The 24,125-nt window shown below is 54.8% G+C and overlaps 2 protein-coding genes across 2 annotated transcripts in view; both read right to left on the bottom strand.

Annotated features, from left to right (window-relative positions):
• CHAT (choline O-acetyltransferase) overlaps positions 1-8,097 on the bottom strand; it is a 51,713-nt gene extending 43,616 nt beyond the window's left edge. The window contains exons 1-4 of the mRNA XM_054435272.1: positions 7,984-8,097; positions 4,673-4,864; positions 3,976-4,094; positions 2,427-2,480 (exon numbers count right to left, since the gene is read on the bottom strand). Of these exons, the coding sequence (XP_054291247.1) occupies positions 2,427-2,480; positions 3,976-4,094; positions 4,673-4,864; positions 7,984-8,019 (401 nt within the window). The 5' untranslated portion in view covers positions 8,020-8,097. The remainder of the gene's footprint in view (positions 1-2,426; positions 2,481-3,975; positions 4,095-4,672; positions 4,865-7,983) is intronic.
• A 3,796-nt stretch (positions 8,098-11,893) lies between these two features.
• Positions 11,894-14,304, bottom strand: SLC18A3 (solute carrier family 18 member A3). Its single transcript, XM_054435270.1, has one exon. The coding sequence runs from the start codon at positions 13,871-13,873 to the stop codon at positions 12,275-12,277; it is 1,599 nt and encodes a 532-aa protein (XP_054291245.1). The 5' UTR covers positions 13,874-14,304; the 3' UTR covers positions 11,894-12,274.
• Between the last annotated feature and the right edge of the window lie 9,821 nt (positions 14,305-24,125).

Here is a 24,125-nt window from a genome sequence, read left to right as displayed (position 1 = left end):
TGTGTAGGTGGGGAGTAGACCACAAGCAGCAAACCAGTGAACAGGAGACTTTCAGGTAGTGAGACAGAGTGTTGGCAGGGACAGGAGGTGGTGACCAGGGGCAGTCTCACTGAGGCAGGTTGATTGAGCTGAGCCCTAAGGGTGAAGTGTCCCACAGCACTGCAACTCAAAGTATGAGTATTGCACTGAACTGCTGTGACTGACCCATGACTTGGTGTAATGCCTGAACCCAGAAATGTTTGTAGCAATGTGATGGGAGTTTTATGTCTGTTGAATCCTGTAATAAAACATTTGGTCTCATATTTCATACCATTTTTCTAGTAATCAATATTTTGTTGTTTTTCACAAATTTTACAAAATGAAAGAAAATATATTGGTTCTTCCCCAGAGGCAGCTTGAGAAGCACTGGTCAAAGGCAGAGACAAGCCAGTGGGGCTGAGGCCCAGTGAAGACAGGGCCAGAGAGTTGGGCAGGCCAGGTCCTGTGGGGCTCCAGTGGCAGTGGGGAGGAGCTATTGCCTTATTCTTGGTGCAGTGAAAGCCCTTGGGAGGCTTTAGCACTCAGGGGCACGATTGGGTTTCCATTTTGTTGTTTTACTGACCCTGCTTATATGGGGAGAATGGACTGAAAGGTGTCACAGGAAGAACAAGGAAGGAGGTTGTGGCAGAGAAGGAACGTGATGTCTTGTGAGGGCAGCAGGGAGGGAGGAGGGAGCTTGGGGACACGGTGGGGAGGGAGAATGACCACATCTGAGCACCATGGGTTACATGAGGGTGCAAGGGAGAAAGCAGAACAAGCACAGGTGACTTCCAGGTTCCCAGACTCACCAACAGGGCATGCGCTGGTGCACTTATGGACATGGCCCGACAAGGTGTGGGAGGAGTTGGGAAGCGGGGAGGGAGAGGCGAAGCTCTCCTGGCTCATTTGTAATGACTGAGAGACACCCCGGTGGGGATGGCTGAGGCTTGGATGAGCGAGTGTGGGACTCAGGGGAAGGGACACAGCTGTATTTTGTGTCTGTTTAAGTGACTGTCCTGCCCAATAGTCTAAGGACATTTTGAGGGGAGGATGAGGCCTTATTTCTCTTCCTCTTCCCAGCATAACTACATTGCAAAGTGAATAAGTAAATTAATTAATTAATTAATTAACGGTTCAAAACAGGCACTCAGGAAAATGTACCAGTCTTAAGTCCTTTTCAATCATTGGACATGGGAACCTCCATGTGGATATGCATGGGTATTCATGTCTGTGTGAGTGTGCACACACACATGTGAAAGTCTGGGATCAGAAGGAAAGTGAAGTCTCGTGGAGGCAGTCAGTGATGAATGGGCACCAAGTCCCCAGGCTCAGCAAGACAAGGCTGTTTGAAAACAGACAGGGCAGTGAGCTGGAGGGGCGAGTTCTGGGAGGAAATAGAGTGCTGTCTACGAAGAAGGGAGAGACCAAAGACACACCATGAGGAGACAACAGCCCAGGGCCTAGTGACCCATGGCATTTAGAGAGGAGTGAGCAGAGCGCCCAGGGGCGTGTGGTGCAGAATGCCCTGGACAGCCTGAGCTGCTTCACCCTGAGAGTCTGGGAGCCCTGCCTGCCCCTCTCCAGAGGGAACAGCCCTACCCTGGAGGTGCTGTGGGTCTGAGCCTCTGTCCCAAGGCTGGGTAAAGATTGAGTTGAGTCAAGTTGAACAGAGTGAAGTTTGCCCCTTGCCCCCTCCTTGCTCTGCCACCACCCGGCTGTGTAACCATGGATGAGTTACTCAACCTCTCTGAGCTGCAGCTTCCTCATCTGTGCAAGGGATGCTTCTTTGGGCCTCTCTCTCTCCTTCCAGCTTCTAATGCTCTTATAGTCTCTACCTTGAGAGACTTGGTTCCTCCAGACCCGCTTACTCTCCCTGCTGCTCTCAGACACCCTCCTGCTCTCCTAAGCTTGGCCAGGAGAGGGACTTTCCTCCTAAAATCAAAGAGAGCCTGCGGTGCTTGAGCAGCCTTCTCCATCTGTCAGAACAGCCTCATGTCCACTGTGGGATTGAGGACACAGAGGGTCCGGCTGGAGACACCATTCCTCCAAGTGGCAAAGCAGAACTCCACATCACCTTACTCTAACAACTCTTCCTTCCCTGCCTTCCTATGTGTTCTCCAGCTTCAAATGAATTCACTCCACCTGTGCACGTACGTGTGGAGGGAGGGGGCATTTTTAAAAGATCAAGGAAGGATGGTGCTTGCCCCAGGAAAAGGAACAGTTAACGGACAGGCCAGCTGGGCTAAAGGTCATCGTGATGGTGGGGGAGTGGGTAGGGGCAGGGACATCTGCTCTGTGCCAGGAGCCAGGAATGGGAATACAGAGCTGGAAAAAGACAATGTCCCTGCAAGGGAGTTGGACGCATAGGCAGACTATGCTGGAACAGGGCACCTCCCTCCAAGTCCTACCTGTCCAGCAGGGCCTTGTAGCTGAGTACACCAGAGATGAGGCTGGCTGCAAACCTGCAGGGAGAAGGTAGGCCTGAGCCTTGCCTCCCAGGGCCTGGCTTCCTCCCTCCCTCCCTCCCTTCCGCCTCCCCTCCCTCCTTCCCTCTTCCTTCCATCTCCTTCCTCTTCCCTCCCTTCTCCCTCCCTCTTCCCCACTGCCAAACTCCATGATCCCACATTGTATGCCACCCCCGTGTGCACTAATCAGATGTGGTTCCTGCACTAATCAGACGTGGTTCTTGTCCCCCAGCCCAATGCCGAGAGCCCACCACAAGCCTTGGACTCAAAATGGTCCTTTGGTGAGAACTGGGGGTGGAGCAGCTCTTGGGGAGGGGAGAGGAAACTGGAATCACCTTGAAAAGGAGATGGAGCAGAGAGGGAGACGGAAGCCAGGAGAGGCCGCAGAGCAGGCCAGAAGGGGTGGAGGTGAAGGGTGGAGTTCTTCCTTGGAAAGGCCAGCCCTGGGGCTGGACAGGGCAGGACCCCTGGCCTTATGGAAAATTTTCTCCTGGGAAAAGCCAGTAATTTGGTCCCTTTCCTCCCACCCCCCAGTACTAATGAAAAGGAAATCGAGTGCTTGGGGAAAGGCACTGGAGAAATGAGCAGCGGGAACTGTCATCCCAGGATGTTGGGCCTGGCTTAATTGCACCAGGAGGAAAATACCCCCTCAGATGCAATTGTGAGAACTGTTTTCAGAAGTCATTCATCCGTCCACGCCTTCCTTCTTCCCTGGGGAGACCCCAGCTACAGTGGGAGGGAAGGCTGGCCAGCTGGTAGGGTGGGGTGGGGAGGTCTTCCTAGCGTGGCTAAGCCCTGCCCAGAGGTGAGGTGGGCCCTGCCTCTTGTCCTCGGGCCGCTTTGGTCTGCCCTTCCTCTAAACTGTCCCCACCATTTGCCCCACTCAGGTCTTAAGACCAGACTCTGAGAGACTCCAGAAGGGAAACCCTTTCTCCCTGCACCCATCCTCCATTGTCATCAGCGGCCAGAGGCCCTCCAATGGCTCAGTGAGCTCTGAAATTACAGCAGATGGCACAGGCTCTGGCTGCTGGCAGGCAGGAATTGTTTCCAGCCTTCTGGGGCCTCTGTTTAGAGCTGGGGGCTCTGGAAGGAAGCAGAGGCCCTCTCAGACAGCCTGGGGCGGTGTTTCCCAGGGACAAGTACTGGCGTGGTCCAGGGACACACGCCTCCTCCCAGGGCCTCAGCCAGGTGGAGGCTGTGGGGATATTTGGACCCATGACCTCCATGAGTGCCCATTCCACTGCAAGATAAATATAGACTAAGGCTGATTGTGTGATTGTCACTCGAGTGCAGCCACACCTAACCTTGCTCCCCCCCGATGGCCTGGACGTCCACTGTCTCAGGGCATTTGGCCCCAGGAAGCTCAGCTGAGGCTCCAGCTTTGGAAGCTCAGCCGAGGCTCCAGCTTTGGCCTTTCTTTGCTGGCACTGGGGTAAGGGCCCCTGCCTTGGGTGGGTCCTTAGGTTATGAGCTAGGAGCACCAAGGCCTCACCTCAGCTGGTCGTCAGTGCCAGGGAAGTGCTGTCGAGCAAAGATCACAGCGGGGCTGGAGTTGACGGGCAGGGCCAGGCGGTTGTTGAGATACATGTCATTCAGCCAGTACTCAGATACCTGCCGGGGAGGGCAGGGAAGGCCGTCACATCCCTCCAAACAGTCCCATCCTGACAGCCCCGAGAGAAAATCGGGACACTTCACCAGAGCATTAATTCATTCATTCCACAAATATATGCTAAGCCCCAGGTATGTGCCAGGAGCTTCCCAGTCCACCGGGCCTGTCCTTCACCTTTGTGCCCTCCTGTCTCCTTTCTTCTGTCCCAGCCCCATCCTGGTAGCTTGGTGCTACATCGCTGTCCTCTGCCTGTCCTTACAGGTGTCTCCTTCCTGCCTTTCACCCTCTCTTCTTTCCTGATGCGATCTCTGTCCTCATCTGTCCCCTATTCCTGTCCCCGATTTGTCTTCCTCTTTCTCTATCCAGATTTCCCATTCCTCATCTTGTTTGTTTCTCATCCTTTTCCCTTCCTGTCCTCCAATCCATGCCACCTGCCTGTTCCCACATCTATCCCCCATCCCTGTCCCTCGTCTCTCCTTCTGCCCTGTCTTTGTCCCCTACCTGCCTCTCACTGAGATCCCTCTGTCTCCAGGTCTGCCTCCCGCCCCTCTTCTGTGGATTCCTTGTCTGCGCCTCTTACCCAGTTGGCTGTCTTTTCCTGCCGCTCCAAGAGTTTCTGCTGCAGGGTCTCACCGAGGCCACCAGGGGCCCCAAACCGCTGCACAATGGCCTGGCTCTTCCTGAACTGCTCCTCAGGCACCAGGTGTCGCATGCACTGCAGGTACGTGGCCAGGGTCTGCTGCAGCCGGGGCACGGGCAGTTTGGGCAGCCCCTGGAAGAAAGGGTTCATAAGCATTGTGCCTCTAGTATGTGTACCCCATGCCTGTCCCCAAGTTGCTCCCTAGTATCTGTGTTGTTCTGCCCCTGTGTTGTTCTCTATCCTGGGACCCCTCCATTTCTAGGGCGCAGCTCAGCAAAATTATGAATTTAGGAAGTTCCTGTTTGGCGTCCCTGACCTCATTGTGCTCTGTCCCCAGAAAGGGATAAAGTGCAGAGGAAAATACGGTGATATTGGCACCAGACAGACCTGGGTTTGTACCCTGACCCTGCCGCTGACCAGCTCTGCAAACTTGGGCAAGTCACCCTCCCTCTGTGCCTCAGTTTCTTCCTCTATAGAATGGGAGTAGTAACCCCTATCTCTCATAGGATCAAACAGATAATAGATAAGAAAGTGTTTTTAAGCCATAAAGGATGGATCTAAGATGAAATAGTCCTGTTATTGATGCTGTTGGCTGCTGGTGACTCTTAATTTAGAGATTGTTCCCAGCTGGGGCTCCAGAATCTGATTGATCTCTGGACCTGAAGGGGGCACTCTTACGGAGAGATTTGGAAGGATAAAAGATGGTTTTGGATGAGAGGCATAATTCAGTGCTGCCCTAATGACTAGAATTCTACAAGAGGGTTCCTCAGAAGATGATTCATGCCCTGAGCTTCTTATAAGTCCCTCCTACTTATAAAACCCAGGCAGGGAATTTTGTTTCATGTAGGTGTTGGGGCAGGGGTGGGGATGCAGTGGATGTCCTTCCTCTCCGAATCTCTCCAAGCCTCTGCTCCTCATCCATAGGACATAAATAACAATTCCTACCTGAGAGGAACACAGAGAGAATTAAATGGGGGAACAACTGGCCTCAAATAGGCACATCTAAAATGTTATGACCTCGCTATCTTATACTTCCAGAGGAATTCCCAAGAGGAAACCCATACTCTTTGGGGGCCCCAAAGTGTGGCTAGAGTCTAGGAAGAACCCCCCACTCCACCCTCCTATACGCATGCTGTGCCTCTCAGTTCACCAGCAGCGTTCACCACAGAAGGCTTCTGTGTGGCTTCAATTTTGTGACTTCCCATTTATGAATGAGGAAACTGAGTCCCAGAAAGTGGAGCAGCTGGTCCAAGGTCCAAGGTCACATACAAATCTGATAGCAGACTAGGAGCTAAAATCAATCCTCCATGTCCACTCTGCTTCTTTCTCCTGGGTCGTTCTCTCCCTTCCCTTTCACTCCCTTTTCCATTCCTTTCCTCTTCTTGTCCCTCACTTGGCCAGTGACAATAGGAAGGCAGAACTTATAATAATATTGCTTAAATTGTACAGTTTCTTCTCCTGTAAAATGGGGGTAGTAAACCCTGCCTCTCATAGGATTAAAGATCTAATGTATGTGAAAGTGCTTTTAAGCCATAAAGGATAGATCTAAAATGAAATAGTCCTATTATTGATATTGTTGTCTGCTGGTCAGTCTTAATTTATAAACTGTTCTCAGCTGGGGCTCCAGAATCTAACTGATCTCCAGACCTGAAGGGTATACTCTTGTGGAGAGATTTGGAAGGATAAAAGATGGCTTTCGATAAGAGACATAATTCAGTGCTGCCCTAATGACCAGAATTCTGCAACATGGTTCCTGGGACACGCTGGTAGACAGTGAGGCACCTTCCTTCAGGGGCTTCTCCTCTGTGCAGTGATGAGTTTCCATGAGACAGTAAAGGGCTCCTCCCCATAGGCTGCAGAGTGAAGGGGCCCCTTAAAAGCACCTCCTTCTCTGCCCCTGCTGCTGATGGATGAATGACGGCCCTCTTCTTGTCTGATCCTGCTTCTAGGGTTCACTTCTCTGGCAGGGGTGGGGTGTCAGTGCCAACTACGGCCTGCTCCTGCCCTGGGGAATGACTCGAGGATGCATCTAGGCAGCATTCCAGGCTGCCCTGCCCAACCCCAGCGAGCCAGGTCTGAGCCCCCAACCCAGCTGTTCTGGTTCTTCCATCTCTTGCGGTGGGGGGTGGTCTGTGTGATGGGTGGGTGGGTAAGAACCTACAGAAAGCCCAGCGCAGTTAGTGGCCTGGCCAAAAGAGCCCACAAGTCTGGCTAGAGCCTCCGCCAGACACTGCTCCCCTTCTTCCAGGCTCTGACAGTGCACTGTGACTTAGCCTGGTTAACAGGGAATCAGCAGTGGGTAAAAAGGAATAAAGCAGGAAATCGCAGCTCAGACATCTCAACCCCCCAGGGATCCTCCCCAGACTCTCCTGGACTTCTGGCCCTGTACTAAGGAGTGTCTTCGGACCTGGGAGTCTCAGGTCAATGCTCTAAAACTCCATGTTTCCTGGGCTGTTCATGTGAGTCAGATCCTGGGCTGGACTCAGAGACGATGGAGAAACAGAGCCTGCTCTTAAGGAAGCCACAGCCCAATGGGGTGGGTAGAGAAGCATGCCAGTGGACCAGAGGTGACAATAGATGTTTGTCAGCTGCAGAGGTCGGGGCAATGGAGTGAGCAGCTTCTTGGGGAGAAGCCAGAAAATTCTGCTCAGGGTTTCAAATGAGGGCTGGGGGAAGGGGGAAGAGGAGTGGCAAAAAGACAAGTGTGGGAGAGGGGAAACACATGTAACCACCTGAAATCAGGTGTGTTGCTCTGCCGCCCGAAGCCTGGCTGGGGTGGGAGGGAGGATGCCTGCCCAGGGAGGATGGCATTGTCTCAGGCCAGTGGAGAACATGGTGCCTAAGGCTCCAAGGCTGAACTAGTGACAGCAGCTGGAGCTGGGACTTGCAGGGCTTGGAGTAGGAATTCAGCCCCACCCTAAGGCAAAATCACTGGGCTCAAAGCTATCAGAAGTGAAAGCTGGGATGAGGAGAGGCCGTGGAAAGAAAGATAGTGCCTAGCCTGGCCAGGGGATTTGGAAGTTTAGCTCTTAGCATTTCCTTGGCACCCTGAGGCCCGTCTCAGCCCCTCCAGGCCCTTCTGGGATCCTCAGCAAGCTGAGGGTGGAGCTGTAGCCTGGTCCTTGTGCCAGTAGAGGGCAGGGCTGGGGCCAGGCAAATGCTGGGGGCCAGTCCCACTCAGGACTGTTCTGGAAGCAAGGGCATGTGGGTGGGGAAAGCAGGGTTGAGAGAGGGCTCCAAAAGTCACTCACAGACTCCTCCTCACTGCTGGGAGTTTTTGCTGCCATCTTATGGGGGACCTTTTCCAGGATGGGCGTCTTGGTGAGTCCTGGTGAGTCCTGGTGCAGGGATGCAGAGGTGTGTACCTGGGGACCAAGAAGTGGGAAGCATCAACACAGTAGCCACATAGACCTGTCATAAACGCTCCACCTCCCATCAACAAACCTCCACCCCAGCCCCATGAGGAGGCCAGAGCCTGACAGCTGTGTATAGGGGTCTCATTGCAGGCCTGGCCCCAGTCTCGACTTCCACCTGTATGTGCTGACCACAGTGTTCTCTCTGGGCCCCCATATGGGAGAGAGTTGTTCCTAAAGTGAGGGTCTGCTCTCATGAGGCTGTTGCCACCCAAGGCCAGCTGACCACCCTGGGGCAATCCAAATCCACCAGGGGTTGCTGGCAGAGTGCTGGCTTTGTTCCTGCCTGGAACCCAATAGATAAGTGCTTTGCTGATCAAACTCTCTCTTTCCCACTAGCTTCTCAAGGGTAAGACCATACCTACTGTTCTCAGTGCTTCAACTCTGGGTCCTGGCCACATCTCTGGTGTGGAGTAGGGTGAATTCCCTCAGTCCGTTGGCGGAGGGAAAGGAATGCATGCGTGGGTGAATGGAGGCCTTTAAGGCCCTGTGCTCCAGGATGCATCAGGGCTAATTGGGAGCCTGGCCTGTGGCCAGGGCAGGGAGACTCTGGGCCTGCTGGAGGGGTTGTAACCTAGGCAGTCTCGGGTCTGCAGGCTGCCAGTGTAGATACCATAGGAGTGCCCAGGGAGGTATGCAGGGAGGCTGGGCAGCCAGGGTCCCTAGGGGTCACCTGCCTTAGTCTGGGGAGAAGCAGATTAATTTTGAAGGTACAGTAGAAGTGAGCCAGGCCAAGAGGGCAAAGACTGTTATTATTAGGCTGTGGGTCACAATTGCTACCCTCTGAGATGTCCCTGAACCTAAGCCTCCGCAGGCACATACTCATGTTTTCCACCAGCCCACCCTCTATTCTCTCAAGTCTAAAGCTGATGTTTAGCTAACTTCCTCGCCCCTCTCCCCGCCCAACACCACCCCTACCCAGAGGCAAGCACGGCCCACATATGGGCACATGGCAGGGTTGTTGCCAGGAACAGAGAGTCCAGAAAGATGGATGAACCAGGCCCAAGGATGGAGGAGCCTGGGGCTGCCTTGCAGTGCTGGGCAGAGAATGTAAAGCCCTTGCTGGCACAGTTCAGGGACACTCTCCACAGGCTGGTTCCCAGGCATCCCAGTGCTGTGGGTTCGTAGGGGCTGCCCCCAACTGCAAAGTGAAAGAGGTGGCATCCTGGTGAGGATTCACTGGAGCATGGCAGTCTTTTGAGAGGACAGCAAGGACAAGGTCGGGTTGGTAAAGTCCCTACAGACCATGCAGCCAATGCCTCCTTTTGCTCTGGCCCAGAGTCCCCCCTCCCCCCTTTCGGGAGACACTAGTCAGGCTTCAGGGACCCTGAGCTTGAAGAAGGCAGAGCTGGGCGGGATGGTTTCCTGGTGGTCCCACCTGCCAACTCTTCTTCCTCCATCACTCCTGGGCGGATGCCTAGAGGGTGTATGTGTATATATATGTCTGTTTGTCTGTGTTTTGTGCCTCCCATCCATGCTCCTGCCAGCCTGGCTTTCCAAGGGCTGCCTGCTCTGCCCCGAAGGTCCAACCCCAGTCCGGCCGGTCATTCACAGGCTGTCATCGGCTATGTCCTGGCTCAGACTTGCCACTAGCGGCTGCTCCTCCTTCCCCACCCCCTGCTCCCGGGAGAAGCGGTTGCGAACCGGCAATTCAGGCGAGTCAGGTCAGACCCACGGACCCTCCGACTAGACACAGAAAGCGTAGACCTGGTCACTTAGCAGATGCTGGGCCAAGTGAAGTAAGAACATGCGCTTGGAGTCCGAAGCCCTGATGGTCAAGCCTCCCCAAACCCAGGCACCGAAGCAACGCAATCCTGCAGCTTCCTAGCTGATCCCCGACGGCCGCTGCTGCGCAGGACTCAGAGGATTCTACGAGTCCTGGGTACTCTCGGCCCCGGTGCTGTCCCTAGATAGAGCCCCCGACCGCCGCCCTTGCTCCCGGCACCACGCTCCGCCAGCCCAGCCCAGCCCTTCTTCTCACCTGCTCTCCTCGGCTCTGCTGCCTCGGCCGCCGCTGCACCGCACCACTCAGGAGTGTGGGCGGGGGTGTGAGCCGGAAGGGGTGGGGGGCGTGTCGCAGCGCGGGGGTGGGGGCTACCGCCTGGGTTCCCGGCAGGGCCTCCGACGTCGCCCGGGTCCCCGCGGCCACCCGACTGGAGAAAGCAAGCTGGCCGCACTTCTCTCCTTCCTCTTGTTCCTCCTCCCTCCTCTCTCTTCCATTTCCCCCCCTCCCCCAAGCCCCCCTTCTTCGCGGTCCTCAGCCCCATCCCTTCCCCTGCTCCCCGCCCAGGGATCCCAGCTCCCGGCCCCCAGAATCTACCCGGAAGGCTTCCCGGAGGAACTCAGGCAACAAATTTAGGCTCTAGAAGGGGGCACAGAACACTGTCCCGCCCATGCCCCCTGCCCCTAGCTCAGCATTCCCCAGTCACCGCACTTCCCCAACCCCATTATTCCAGGCGTGGGGTGCTGCTGCTCAGAGTCCTGGAGAGGGTTGGGTCTGAGGAAGTCTCTGGTCTCTGCCCTCCTCTCCCCACCATCCAGGCCAGTCTCAAACCCTACTACACCATCTTTCAAAATAATAATTATAAGAAACAATAACCGAGATCAATGTTCACTGCAGGACTTCCCTTTCTGTTACCATCCCATTCCTGCTGGCACTATGGGGTGGGGAGCAGAGGTGGGGCGCTACAGACTTGGGACAATCCTGATGGCAGACCTGGGGATGCTTAAGGACTGCGGCAAGAGGCAGGCTCTCCTCTCAGACAAAAGCATCCCCCACCCCAGATAGAGACCCCCACACACAAATAGCACAGACAGACCGACAAGGGCAGACTCCGCCCAGGCACACACAGCCCGACTCGCAGATCGAGGACAGACATGCGCACAACAGCAGAGCAGACCCCCACAGGCGCAGCTAACACACAGGCGACCCTGACCAGCCGCCTCTTCACGCTGGGATGGGAAGACTGTGCCTCGATCATCAGGCTACGGTCTTCGGGATATGGAGTGTTGCGCAAACGCTGGCTTGGGGCTCTCTCAGGGCTGAGACTAAGGATTGGAAACTTTCCTGACAGTCCTGGGCCGCTGCTCCCACTCAGGACAGGGTGGCAGTGGGGGTTGGTACCAGATCCCACACTTGCATCTCTCCCTTCAAGACTCAGACCCTCAGGACTGACAGGGACACAGCAAACACCAACCACGGCTCCCCCACTCCTAGGACAGAGCCTAGTTCTCTAATGAATACACACACATCACATCATACACACATTTCCAGAGGTCGGATTCTAAAAGATGGGCCGTTATTCTTCCTCTGCCGGAATGCTCGGCTCCTACTCCTTTCTCAAAGCCTCAACGGGGCGGGATTCTGGTCTGAAGGGAAGCTCAGCCCAGGCACCTCAGAGCTCTGTGGATGGTGTGGGGCGTGTCCTCAAAGGGCGGGGCCTGGCGTGCCCAGCTGAAGCTGGTCCTCAGGCTCCCCGGGGCGGCATCCCCCGGCTCTGAGCTGGGCCTGCAAAGGAGGGTCTATCCTGGGCTGCCGGGAGCATGGCGCTCCTTGGTGACCGTGGGTGACAGCCTTTGTTGGGTTTGCTTCCTTCCTATCCCCTTTTCCAGGTAGAAAAACAGCTACAGGTGCCTAAGTGTTAGTTTGGCTCAGGCCTGGATTGGGACTTGGAGACCCAGTTCACCCTCCCCTCTGCTCTGGCCCTGCGCGCCTCCACGCACCCCCCACCAGTAAAGAGACTCGGCCTCCTGGGACAGACACAGTTTATTGATTTGGGCGGAGGCGCCGCGGTGCAGCGGCCCAAGTTTGGCACTGGGAGCAATGGAAGGAAGGACAGACAGATGCAGGCTCTACACAGGGGAGCCGCAGGTGGGGACTCGGGGTCCTCTTCACCTCCGCAAGGAGCGCAATGGCTTCGCTTGCCTCGGTGCTCCAAGCCCCATTGGACAAGAGAGAAAGGGATATGGAATGGGTCACAGGGAGGGGATTTGGGCAGAAGTCAAGGTTGAGGAGGGGCTGGGGTACTCGCTGGAGGAGGCGGGCCCTGAGCCAGAGCTGGCCAGTGGGCTTGCAGAGCAGCCCCCTTGACCCAAGGCGGGTGGGTGGGCTGGAGGAGGAGTGGGGATGCTAGCTGCGGGTGTAGTAGTAGTTGTAGTCGTCCTCGCACTCGTCAGAAGGGCCAGGTGGGCTGCGAGGCTCGCGGTCCTGGCCAGACACTGGACGCTCACGCAGGCACACCGCATCGTACAGACCTTGCGGTGGCTCATCAAGCAGCACATCGCGCTCGGAACGGGAGCGCGTCAGGAGGCCCACGTTGCGGAGCAGCAGCAAGACGGGAGCATAGAGCAGGTTGGCCAGTCCCATGCCAAGGCTGAGCTGCTCAAAGCCCAGCGAGTGCACAATGTGGCCTGCCACTATGGGCCCGAGCGCGTAGGCCACCGAATAGGAGATGTCGGCGATGGCGTAGACGCTGCCATAGACTGAGACGTGGCGCACGTCCACCAGAAAGGCGAGCGTGGGCAGCAGTGCTGTGTCGACTAGGGCTATGCCAAAACAGAGGCCGCAGAGCGAGACCGCTAGCGGCGCAAAGGAGCGGCAGGCGGGCACGATGCACGAGCTGGCGCCGATCACAGCCAGCCCGAGCGCGCCGTACAGCCACTGCAGGTGTGGGTAGCGCGCCGCCAGGCGCACGGTGAGGTAGACGCCCAGCACGTAAGGCACGAAGGCCGGCAGCCAGGCCATGCCCATCTCCCACTCGGAAGCCGCCATCGTATGCTTCATCCACGTGGCAATGGTGGGCTCAAGGAAGGCGAGGGGAATGTTACAGGTGGTGAGCGCGCCGGCCACCACGGCAATGTAGGGGTCCAGCATGAGGCGGTGGATGGGAGTGCCCACTGGCAGGTTGGCCCGAGCCCGTGCAGCCGCCGAGAAGGGTTTGGCCACTGCCAGCAGCAACAGTGCGTCAAAGAGCGACACGGCAGCTAGCACCAAGAAGGGCACGCGCTTGCCGGCGAACTCATAGAGGATGCCCCCGAAGGGCGGGGCCACTAGGCTTCCGAAGCTAATGAAGGCCAGCGCCACGCCCAGTGCACGACTGCGCTCCGGCTCCTCCGGGTACTTGTCGGCGATCATGGCTATGCCAGACGTGTCGGCGAAGGCTGAGCCCAGGCCCTGCAGGCTTCGCGCGGCGAACAGCGTGGCGTAGTCCTCGGCGAAGGCGAACATGACTGTAGAGGCAAACATGACGCCCAGGCCGATCAGCAGCGGCACGTCGTAGCTCATGCGGTCGATGAAGGGCCCGCTCAAGGGGTTCACTAGCAGCTGCAGGATGGCCTTGGAAGCAAACAGCACCCCAATCTTCACGTCTTCGCTCTCCGTAGGGTAGCGGGGCCGAAGGGCTGAGCCCGCTGGCCACGCAGCCGTTGGGGACGCCGAGGTGTTGGCCACGTAGGCACTGGCATTGGCCTGAGTGGGCAGCGGCAGGGTGGGTTCCCACACCTCGGGAGTCCGGGTGGGGCCCTCGCCGCCCCCGCGCATGTGGGCGATGTAGTCGGGCACGATAGGCACGATGACCATGTACAGCATGTTGTCCAGTAACAGCGCCACGCACACGATAACAAGCACCAGGCTCCTCTGCCGCCGGGGCTCCTGCAGCGCCGCGCCCACCGCCTCCGACAGCTTGGTGGCCGCCGCCCGGGCCTGGCCCGCAGGTTCCGCGGGTTCCATGCCCCCACCCCGATGCTCTTCCGAGGACGCCTCCGCCAGGGCCGAGCGCTGGCGTCCCCCAGTGCAGAGGCGAGGGCACGGGACTTCGGGGAGGCGGTCCTGGCCAAGCAGACCCCCCTGTGCCTCAGGTGGCCGCGGGGCTCATGGCCCAGCGTCCCGGGAAAGGAAAGGATTCAGTCCGGCGAGGCGTTGCCGCTACTCTTAGCCGATCCCGGGACCCGCGGCTGCTGGGCTCAGGGGCGGCCGGGAAGGCGGGCGCGCCGAGGGGCCGGGGCCGGAGACTGGGCGCACTTCGTCCGGGGCGCGCCCAAAGCAGCACCCGCCGCGCTGAGAGGCCGCCCGCGCTGGCCGAGGGGCATGCGGTTGCCGCCCGCCCCCTTGCCCGCCTGTTAGCCCCGCCGCTGCGCTCCCCTCCCCTCGCGTCGGCTCTTGCCTCCTCCGCCGCCTCCTCTTTTTTTTTTCCCTTCCACTCGGGGCTGTGACGCGGCGAGTCCCAGCCCCCGAGTGGTGCCCGGGCCACTTGCGTCGCTCATGCTAATGCGACGTCGGCGGGGCGGGGGCCGGGGGCGGGGCGTGGCCGGGCAGGGGTCCGCTCCCCAGATGCTCCAGGGCTGGAGGCCCAGGAAAGGGTCTCGGTGCGGAAATCTTGAACCAGCCCCTGGGATGAGTGTTCCGCGCCGGTAGTTGGCCCTCTGCCCGACCCCTGCCCGCCCCCCGCCCGCGGTTCTAGGACTTGCGGGGTCAGCGCCCGCTCTTCTCCTCCTGGGGAGGGGGGCGTGGCAGCCGGTTCCTCGCAGCCCCTCGGGAGAGGGGGGAGTCGGAGGCTTGCGATCTCCGCTTCAGCCTGGACCTCGGCGCACAGCGAGCAGGAAGCCCCCGAGGTGAGCCGCCGCTGCGTCCATCTGTTCTCGCAGCTGGATTGTGGAGCGGCGTCCGGAGGAGCGCTGGACACAGACACCCCCAACCCTTTCTCCGACTCCGCCCCCTGGCCCCTTGCACACACACCCCCGCCAGGAGGGGAGGGGAAGGCTCAGCAACCGCCTAGCCTGGCTCTGACCCACCAGCCCCTCCGCAGAATTTCTCGGCAGCTAATCCCGGCCGGGAGCTTGTGGGGACTGAGGGCAGAAGTTGCCGCGCCCCCACTCGGGGTCGCGGATATTAGCCTGGCCGCTGCCGCCCTCCCGCACTGCCTGGCCACACTCCCCTTGCCTGGAATCCCCCTTTCTCCTTTAGCGGTCAGGTCCCCCAGCTCCGCCTCTTCTCTCCCCGCCGCCGCACCCCCTCCCCACTCTCACTCCTCCCAGGCACTCTTCGCACCCGACAGAGCCCTCCCTCGGCTCCTACCAGCCTCCGCCCCCCGTTCTGCACACTCCCTCATCCCTCATTTTCCAGAGCCTCCTCCAAGCCCCGGGTGGGCTCTGGAGTGACTGTGGCTGGGATCCTCTCTTGGAACTGTAAGAAACCCTTCTTGGTTGCCGCGCCCACTCCCTGGAGAGCGCCCAGCCGCTTCGCTGTCGTCAGGGGCTCCAGGGAGACTCACCTTCCTTCTGAGAGGGCCGCACCCCTTAAGGCGCCCGTGCTCAGCTGACAGGCTGAGCTGCCCAGGCTGTGCGCTGGGCCTGACGCGTCCCCAGAGCGGCGTTGACCCTGGATGGCACGTGGAGCCCGTGTTCCAGTGGGCGGACTGGCGGGAGAGAGGCTCCAGGGCGGCTGAGGTTGGAGGTGGGGATTGCGTTGTTGAGATTACGGTTTGCTTCTCTCTTCCAGAGTCAGAGGGGAGCCTTCCTATTTTTCTGGCCTCAAAAGTAAAGCAGCATTAGAGGCAGATGCTTCTCCCATCGTGCCCCCCACCCCGCAGGAAGTGCCGCGATGCAGTGCAAAGAGTGTGGGCTTTCGAGGCAGACAACCAGGATGGCTCCCAGCTCTGCCACGTACTCATTAGAGTACCTGCAGGGAATTACTTTGCCTCTCTGTCCCTCAGTTACTTTCTTTGTAAAATGTGGTAATAATAGTACCTACTGCTAAGGGGGCCGGGCACACAGTAAGAGCAGTATAAGGACTTGCTATGTTGTTATCTTGTGTAGAATGTGCGGTTTATCCTCATTTTTCACTTGCGGGTCTTGTGAAGAACAGATGAAAGACACAGGGGGCACTTGGCTAGCTGGCTGATCTCTCTGGCTAGGTGGGCATTGTGACTCTAGGCTCTGTCTGGGTTGGTGGAGGACCCAGAGGGCATTGGAATGTCTCCATCTGTCCCTGAGATGGCTGTAGGATGAGGGGATGGGGACCAGTGTGTCAGGGTGAGAGGCGGCAGCCTGGCCACCTGTTGCTCAATCCCTTCACCCACCCAGTCACCCTGGGAAAGGAGGAGAAATTCATCCACTGAAGGGCTGCTGCCACCTGCTCTGCAGTGACTGAAGTGCCCTCTGTCTGAGGGAGGAAAAGAGTCCCAATGTGGGCACAGGCCTGGCCCTGGATGACCTTGGGCAAGTCACAGCCCCTCAGTGGGGCCCAGCCTCAGCCTCCATCTGGTTCAGGTTGAGGTGAGAGCCCACTCACTGCAGCCCTTAGCAGAAGTGTGTGCTGCAGAAGACTCTTTGGAGTGGGCTAATTATTTTAAATTGTATTTGATGGCCTTTCATCAGTACATGCACACTCTCCAGCACATCCCAGTCTTGCCCCAGCTGACTTCACACACTTATGCCACTTGCTGGTTCTCCAGTCACTTCAGTTTGAGACCTCTGGGCTCTTCTGACTCTCCCACTATGAGGCTCTTAAAGAGGTAGTCTCCCAGCCTACAAAACAATTATTATTTATGCACATGCTGTTTCCCCTGTCTGATTAAAGAAAGGAGGAAGGAGGACTTGAAGGCCAATTTTTTTATGTCCAGTGGCTGAAGAACAGAGGAATCATAGAGGAAAGAAACTGTCCCAGGGCCTACAAGGTGCAGACCACATCTCCAGCCCTCTGGCCCACATGGCTGTTCCTGAGCATGAAGCCAGGTATCTCTGGGCTCATGACTAGCTCTCCAGTCCTCGGTTCCTGTATGGCAGGAGGCACACTCATTTATTACTTGCTTTGTGCCAGGAGTATTGTGTGTGCTGTTTTACTCCATTCTCCCACAATCCTGGTGCAGTGTAGGTGCTATTCCCCTGGTCTTACCAGGTGAGGAAGCTGGGCATGGAGATGCTGGGTTGCTTGCCCAAGCTCCCAGCAGCAGATCCTGGAATTAAACCCAGACTGGGGGACCTGTCTTGTGGTCCTCACACTGCTTCCCTATTCCCGGCACTGCGTCGTGCTCCTGCTGCTCCATCTCCAAGGTGGCCGCACGCTGGCAGCGTAGGGGTGAGGCGCAGATCAAGACCTGGGAGGAGGAAGGTCCTGGGCTGGCTCCCTAAGGAGGCTCCAAAGGCACTAAACTCCCTCATTCTCTAACTTTCAGATCAGAGGGCAAACCCCAGAATCCATCATGGCTCCAAATACGGGGGTGCCGGGGTTGCAGGGAGGCAACAGGCCCCTGCAGCAAAAGGCTACGGAGAGTCTGAGCCAAGATAGGACCTGGCAAAAGCCTCCTCTCCCCGCCAGCCACCGGGAGCTGTCCAGGGTGCTGGCCCCGGCCCCACCGCAACCAAGAAGCCTCCCACGGAGGCCCCGCCCCTCTGGCTTCCCCTTCACTTGAACGCTTGGTAAATTCCTTTCCCGACTCCTCTATCTGAGCATAACTTGCAGGCAACAGAGAACTTCCCGTCCAATCCTGTAGGAGAAAACGGAAGCATTTTTCTCTCCTTTCTCAACCAGAAATAGCAGCTGTTAGGGCAGCATTCATATCTGGTACTCAATTAAAGTTGAATGAGTAGAGGAAGGAAGGAACGTATTTACTAGACACATAGTAGAGCTTATAAGGCATTAGGCACCGTTCTAAGCATTTGATAAGCATTAACTCATTGAATTCTCTCACCAGCCTTCATATTACTTTCTTATAGGCAAAGACACTGAGGTAAAGTAATGTATTCAGTCAGAGAGCTCACAAGTGGTAAAGATGGGATTCCCATGCAGGTGATTAAGTTCCAGCGTCCTGCTCCCAGCCGCCATGTGGCCCTGCTGCAGGATGGCTAAAGACTGTGAGATAGCTCACTTGAACATGTCTAGACCAATGCTTGATACCTAGTAGGAGTTTAATTGTTATTATTTTGTATGGATAGGGACAAATTGGTGATTTCTAGCTGACAACACTTCTTCTCATTTTATCCACAAGATACAACTGTGTCCACAGTCTGATGGACTAAAATTTCTTCCTTGCTGGATCAGTGCCCTGTCGGGGGAAGGGGGCTTGCTGGGGATGGGGGAATCCTGGTGTGTGGGAGTTTGGGAGGGGTGGAAGGATAGCCACGCTGCACCAGTGCCTGGGTGAGGTCTAGGGGGTGTTTGGAGGTCTTGGGTGGGTTGTGGTGGTGGGGTGCTGCTGTGGATGGAGGTGCCAGCCCAGCCTGGCCTCATTTCTGAGAAGGTTATGGGGCCATGTCAGTTCCAGGGCTTTGCCATTTGTTGCTTCCCTGAAACATCTGGTTCCAGAGAGGTGAAACCACTGTATTTCTGTGGAGAAGCAGGCTGGTGTTGGTGATGGCAGTGTGTGGGTGGGGCACCTGCTCCTGATTTATTATTTCTTTGTCTCTCTGGAAGCACTTGAGCACAGGCTTCATTCCAATCGAGCTCATGAGCCTTTCTGGATTCCAGCACTGGGGGCTGCGGGTGCAGTTTGCTCAGGGCTCCATAACCCGTCCCCTGTGCACTGGTTCAGGTGGGCCTCAGGGCCTCAGCATCATTTAATTAATTTAGGCTTTCCCAGTCATATATTCTCAGATTCAAAGGAACAAAGTGGCCCGAGTCAGCCTTTCCCAGAAACCTGTGAGTCTGGTGGCTGGAAGCCAGAGGACTACGTGCCTGCCTGCCTGCCCGCCCTTGGCCAGCCTGTCCTCGGTGCCCAGACTTGCTTTGTGCACAACATAGCTGGGCTTTGATAGGGAAAGAGACTGCAGGTGCTGCTTTGTGGGTGGGCCCCAGGGCTCCTCTCCGCAGCTCCCAGGGACAGGACCTTGCTTACTTGTTTTTTTCTGGCTCCCTGACACTAACTATGAATCATTCGTTGGAAGCATGGCCTCCAAATCCCTTTAGTTTCTGCTCTCTCCACTTTCTTTCCATCTCAATCCAATTAATGTCTCAGATTCATTTCCCTCCTCCATTGAGACCACTCCCTGCCTGCCCCCAGCCCAGATCCTGCATCTTCCCCCACACTGGGAGTTAATCCCTTCACTTGTCCCTTGCCTCCCGACCCTGACAATCCACCCCTGCAGGGATGCCAAGCTTCTTTTCTCTGCAAAGTTTCAGACAAGCTTCCAGCCTGTTCACAGACCTCTCAGGGACCCTTGCTGCCTGGGACTGGAGTCAGCATCATCTCTTCACATGGTGGCCTTCCCTCCACAATGCCTGCCACCCTTCCCTCCACAATGCCTGCCACCCTTCCCTCCACAATGCCTGCCACCCTTCCCTCCACAATGCCTGCCACCCTTCCCTCCACAATGCCTGCCACCCTTCCCTCCACAATGCCTGCCACCCTTCCCTCCACAATGCCTGCCACCCTTCCCTCCACAATGCCTGCCACCCTTCCCTCCACAATGCCTGCCACCCTTCCCATATTCATCTTCCCTGACAGGCCCCAGGAGCTCTTACCTCCACACCTTTCAACCAGTGTTGCCTTGGTTCCTGCCCAGCTTTGCCTCTCCTTGGTTGCCATATTCTTCCCTGATTCCTGATACACTGTGAATATGTCCCCATTCAATCAAATTTCTACTCCTCTTCTGAAATGTATCCCACACAATGTTGGAGGTGCTCCCCTACACCTCAGAGCCCCTTGCAGACAAGATCTGTATTCTGCTTGTTAGGCATTCCGTACAGCACTGGCCATAGCATTTTGCATGAGAATTGATGTGTCAGTGGTTTTTAAAAATCCATCTCTACATTTATTAGAATGAAAATTAATCATGTAATTCATACACATATGCATTCTTTTCATAGAAATCAGAGCACCATGAAAGTTCTGAGTGGTGGCCACCTCTCAGATGCCACCACCCTTACTGTTTTGGTGTGTGTTTTCCAAACCCTTTCTAAATTTGTTTCCTTACATACATATGAGCTCATATAAAATTTAACATAAGTGGCATTATACTTAAACAAGTACATATTCACATAAATGTCATTGTATATGTATCATTCTGTATTTCTCTCTTTTTCCACTCAACATTATATCCATTTTAGCCTACATAGAAATAGTTGGATTTTCTCAGCTGCTGCTGCAGAGTATTTCTGGCTATGAACATGTCCCAGTGTTTTCAGCTGTCCCCTATGGATGGGCATTGGGTCAGGTCTGATTTCTAGGTGTTACAGTGTTGAGATGGATTTCCTTGTGCTTGTGTGGAGGTGCTTCCCCAAGTGATACAAAAACAATGGGGACTGCTGTGTCAATTCTAGCAGTCTCCACATTTTAAAGTTTAAATCTCCAAATGGCCCTATGAAGTGGTGGTATAAATGTATCTCCCTTGTCCTCTCACAAACAGCATATGGGAGTACAGATCTTCCTCCACTTATGATGGGGCTATGTCCTGATAAACCCACTGGAAGCTGAAAATATTGTTAAGTGGAAAATGCATTTAATACACCTAATGTACAGAACATCATAGCTTAGCCTACCATAAATATGCTCAAAAAGCTTCCATTAGCTAACAATTGGGCAAAATCATCTGGTCACACATCATGGAGTATTGGGTGTTTTCTCTTGTAATTGCATGGCTGACTGGAAGTTGTGGCTTGTGGCCTCTGCCCCAGCATCTTAAGAGTATAGTACAGCATATCACTAGACCGGAAAATATCAAAATTCAAAATCTGAAGTATGGTTGCTACTGAATGCATATCACTTTTGCACCATTGCAAAGCTGAAAAATCATGTCATACCACATGTAAGTGGCAGATGTTTGTACACAATTCCCCATATTCATGCCAACACTTGCTCTTATCTGTCTTTTTCCATTTTATCAATCTGGTGAGAGAAGAATGGTATTTATTATCATTTTAATCATTTAATTGTTTAATTGACTGAGTACTTTTTTATATGTTTGTTGGCCATTTGTATTTTCTCTTTTGAGAATTGCCTGTTACTTGTTTCTCTATTAGTCTTTTTCTCAACATTTTAAAACAGAATGTCTTTGCCCCAAATATTTACATTGTGGATGAAAATTATTGCTACTTCTTCACTAGTAGATTCTATGGCTAATACTTCTTGGGCTGGATGAATTAGAGTGGGTGTGAGGTTGCTGCATCAATTAAAACCCTTAAGAGCCTCTTCGTCATCAATGGGAGAGTCCAGATTCTCAACATAAAAGATAGTCTATAATCTGTCCACCTCCATGCTCTCAATGTGGTGCCTGGATTTGACTCCTGATTCCATCACCTTCTATCTATCTAACCTTGAACAAATTTACTTTCATGCTCTGGGTCTAGGGTCTGTTATTTAAAAAATCTTACAGAGTTGTCCCTTCTTTGCAAGTTTCTAACTCTGACCTTGTGAAAGTTACTTAACCTCTCCAAACCTTACTTATACATCTGTAAAATGGGTGCATTGACAATACTTTGTAGGGTTTGGTATGAATGGAATGAGATTACTTGTAAAGTAAGCTAATCCTGTTGTACATTATACCACTTCCTGCCTTCCTGGATGACTCCTATTCATCTTTTATGGTCGAATCGAGCTGTGTCCCACCCCTCAACCCCTTTGTGTTATGACCATGCATCCACTACTGTACTCATCACACTGAATGGTGGGGATGTGTTCACATGGTGATTTCCTCACCCTGAATGCAGCCTTGAGGGTGGGGGCTGAGGTGGCCAGGCTCACTGCCTGGTACAGGACACCCTGAATCAATAACTGTGGAATGGAGGAACAAGCCTGTTTGTCAGTTTTGAAAAGACTTAGGGCTTTCTCATTATGCCAAAGTTCTGCTGAGTTTGGAGTGGATGGAGGGACACTTAGAAGGAAGTTGAAGTATTCTTGACAAATACTCCAGACAAACCCTGAGGAGATCAGGAAACAGCTACCCTGGTTGACTAGTCAGGTAGGCAGAAAAGATGTTTAAGGTAAACTGCATTTTATAGTCAGTTGGCTTTGTTGGGAAAACCAAGGAGACAGATGAAGGCTGCAGCCATCTCTCCTGAATTCTGAGGCTTGTCATGATTAGAAAGTTCAGCACTGATCAGCCAGGTCACTTCCCTTTTCATATTGGAAAAGTGTAGGTTTGGTGCAGGGGTCTCCTAGGACACCAGGGCAGAGGGAGGGTGGGGCCGTGTGCAGGGGACTGCCTCGGAAGGTTGCCCATGGAGACAAATGCTGTGCCTCTGTTCTATATCCCAGTGCCTGGCAAACAGTGGCAGAGGGGGGCTTAGTGAAAATCCAGTGGACAAGCTTGTTTAGGAGCCAGTTGTTCTGGATGGGTAGATAGCAACCATCTACCTTGTGTGCTTGGTTAATGAAGCCATGGGTTCAAGATCATCTGTCTTGAGGTAAACAGGCTTCTGCTGAAAGGGGCTCCTGGAGGCAGATGGGGGAGACACAGGAGGAAGCCCCATCTAGTGGGAATTCTGAGCCCTGAGGAGCACGCATACGGTGCTTGCACGGTCACTGCAGGCTGGATACAGAGAGAAGCAGTGGTGCTTGCAAAGTCCCCCAGTTTCAATGATGTGTGTCTTCCCAGGCTGTCAGCCACCGTCGTGTCTAGGCAAGTCTGATGTGAGAGAGACAGGTCAGGAGATGTCGTGGTGCCAGACGCGGCGGAAAGCTTTTACTGTCATTAGCTTTCACTCTCAGAACACCCCTGTGAGGTCAGTCCTCTTCTGGGCCCCATTTTATCAGCACAGGCGGGTGAGTAATGTGCTGAGACACAGGCCGTCTGACTCACGCTCATGAGTTCTTCATCCACTTGGCTGTGTGGCTTTGGTGCTTGGAGGTCTGAGGGGTTCCTCTGTGGCCTTCTCTTTCCATAGTCCTTCTGACCTGTGTGCAGGGTCAATGCAGGTGTCCTCCCTTGGGTAAGGGGGACCTTTCAGCCCCAAGTACAGAGGGCTGGGCACCCTTTATCTCTTCTTTCTGTAGACATTCTGACCTGGGTCCTTAAGAGCTCTTGCTGGGGCTATTGCAGTAGCTTGTTGGCAAATCCCCTCACCCGGTGTTGACACCAGCTCTTGATCCCCCAAACTGCTCCCTGAGTTAACCTTTAGAAATGTAGCTCTTCCAGGCCGGGCATGGTGGCTCACACCTATAATCCCAGCACTTTGGGAATGCGAGGCAGGCGGATCACAAGGTCAGGAGTTCGAGACCAGCCTGGCCAACATGGTGAAACCCCATCTCTACTAAAAATACAAAAAATTAGCCAGGCATGGTGGTATGTGCCTCTAATCCCAGCTACTTGGGAGGTTGAGGCAGGAGAATCGCTTGAACCCGGGAGGCAGAGGTTGCAGTGAGTGGAGATCCTGCCACTGCACTCCAGCCTGGGTGACAGTGTGAAACTCCGTCTCAAAAAAAGGAAAAAAAAAAAAAAGAAGAAATGTAGCTCTTCCCCATAGTAGGAACTCATTAGATAGTTGTCTAATGGGTCATCCTCCTGCTTTACATTCTCTTTGCCTGGGGTCAAATGTACCAGCGCAGCTTGGCTTTTGAGGCCCTGGGTGTGTGGACCTTGCACTCTCTGCCACACACAAGGGTGCCTGCCCAGGACACATGTGTCCTGCTGTCCTGGTCCCACTGCTGACTGTGTTTTCTTTCCCCCTTTCCCAGCAGAGTGGGGTCCTCAACACAGGCGAGTGCTGGCCCCCGTGCACACGCCTCCACCCCAGCCTTGTCATGAAGGGCTCTTGGCCTGTGTTGAATCCATCTCATATCTCCCAAGCCCGAACAATGGGACCTCAGGCAGAAAAACACCTGGAATGGTTTGCGCCACACATGCATACCAACCTCTCTGAAGTGAGACATGCTCTTTCATTCATTTTATTTGTTAAATGCTGTTCACAACCCACTAATTTGGTTTTATAACCTGCAGCTCCTCACAACACCCTTATCATGCTCATACTATTATTCTCTCCCATTTTATATGTGATGAAACTGACATACAGAGAGATGAAGTAATTTACTGCAGCACTAGGAAGTGACAGA

The sequence above is a fragment of the Pongo pygmaeus genome, chromosome 8, assembly GCF_028885625.2.
Source record: "Pongo pygmaeus isolate AG05252 chromosome 8, NHGRI_mPonPyg2-v2.0_pri, whole genome shotgun sequence".
NCBI classification, from domain to species: Eukaryota; Metazoa; Chordata; class Mammalia; order Primates; family Hominidae; genus Pongo; species Pongo pygmaeus.
This window is presented reverse-complemented; position numbering and strand designations above follow the sequence as displayed.

Bases quoted from the DNA above. Each gene is read 5' to 3' on its own strand.
- SLC18A3 (XM_054435270.1), bottom strand. From the start codon at position 13,873: ATGGAACCCGCGGAACCTGCGGGCCAGGCCCGGGCGGCGGCCACCAAG.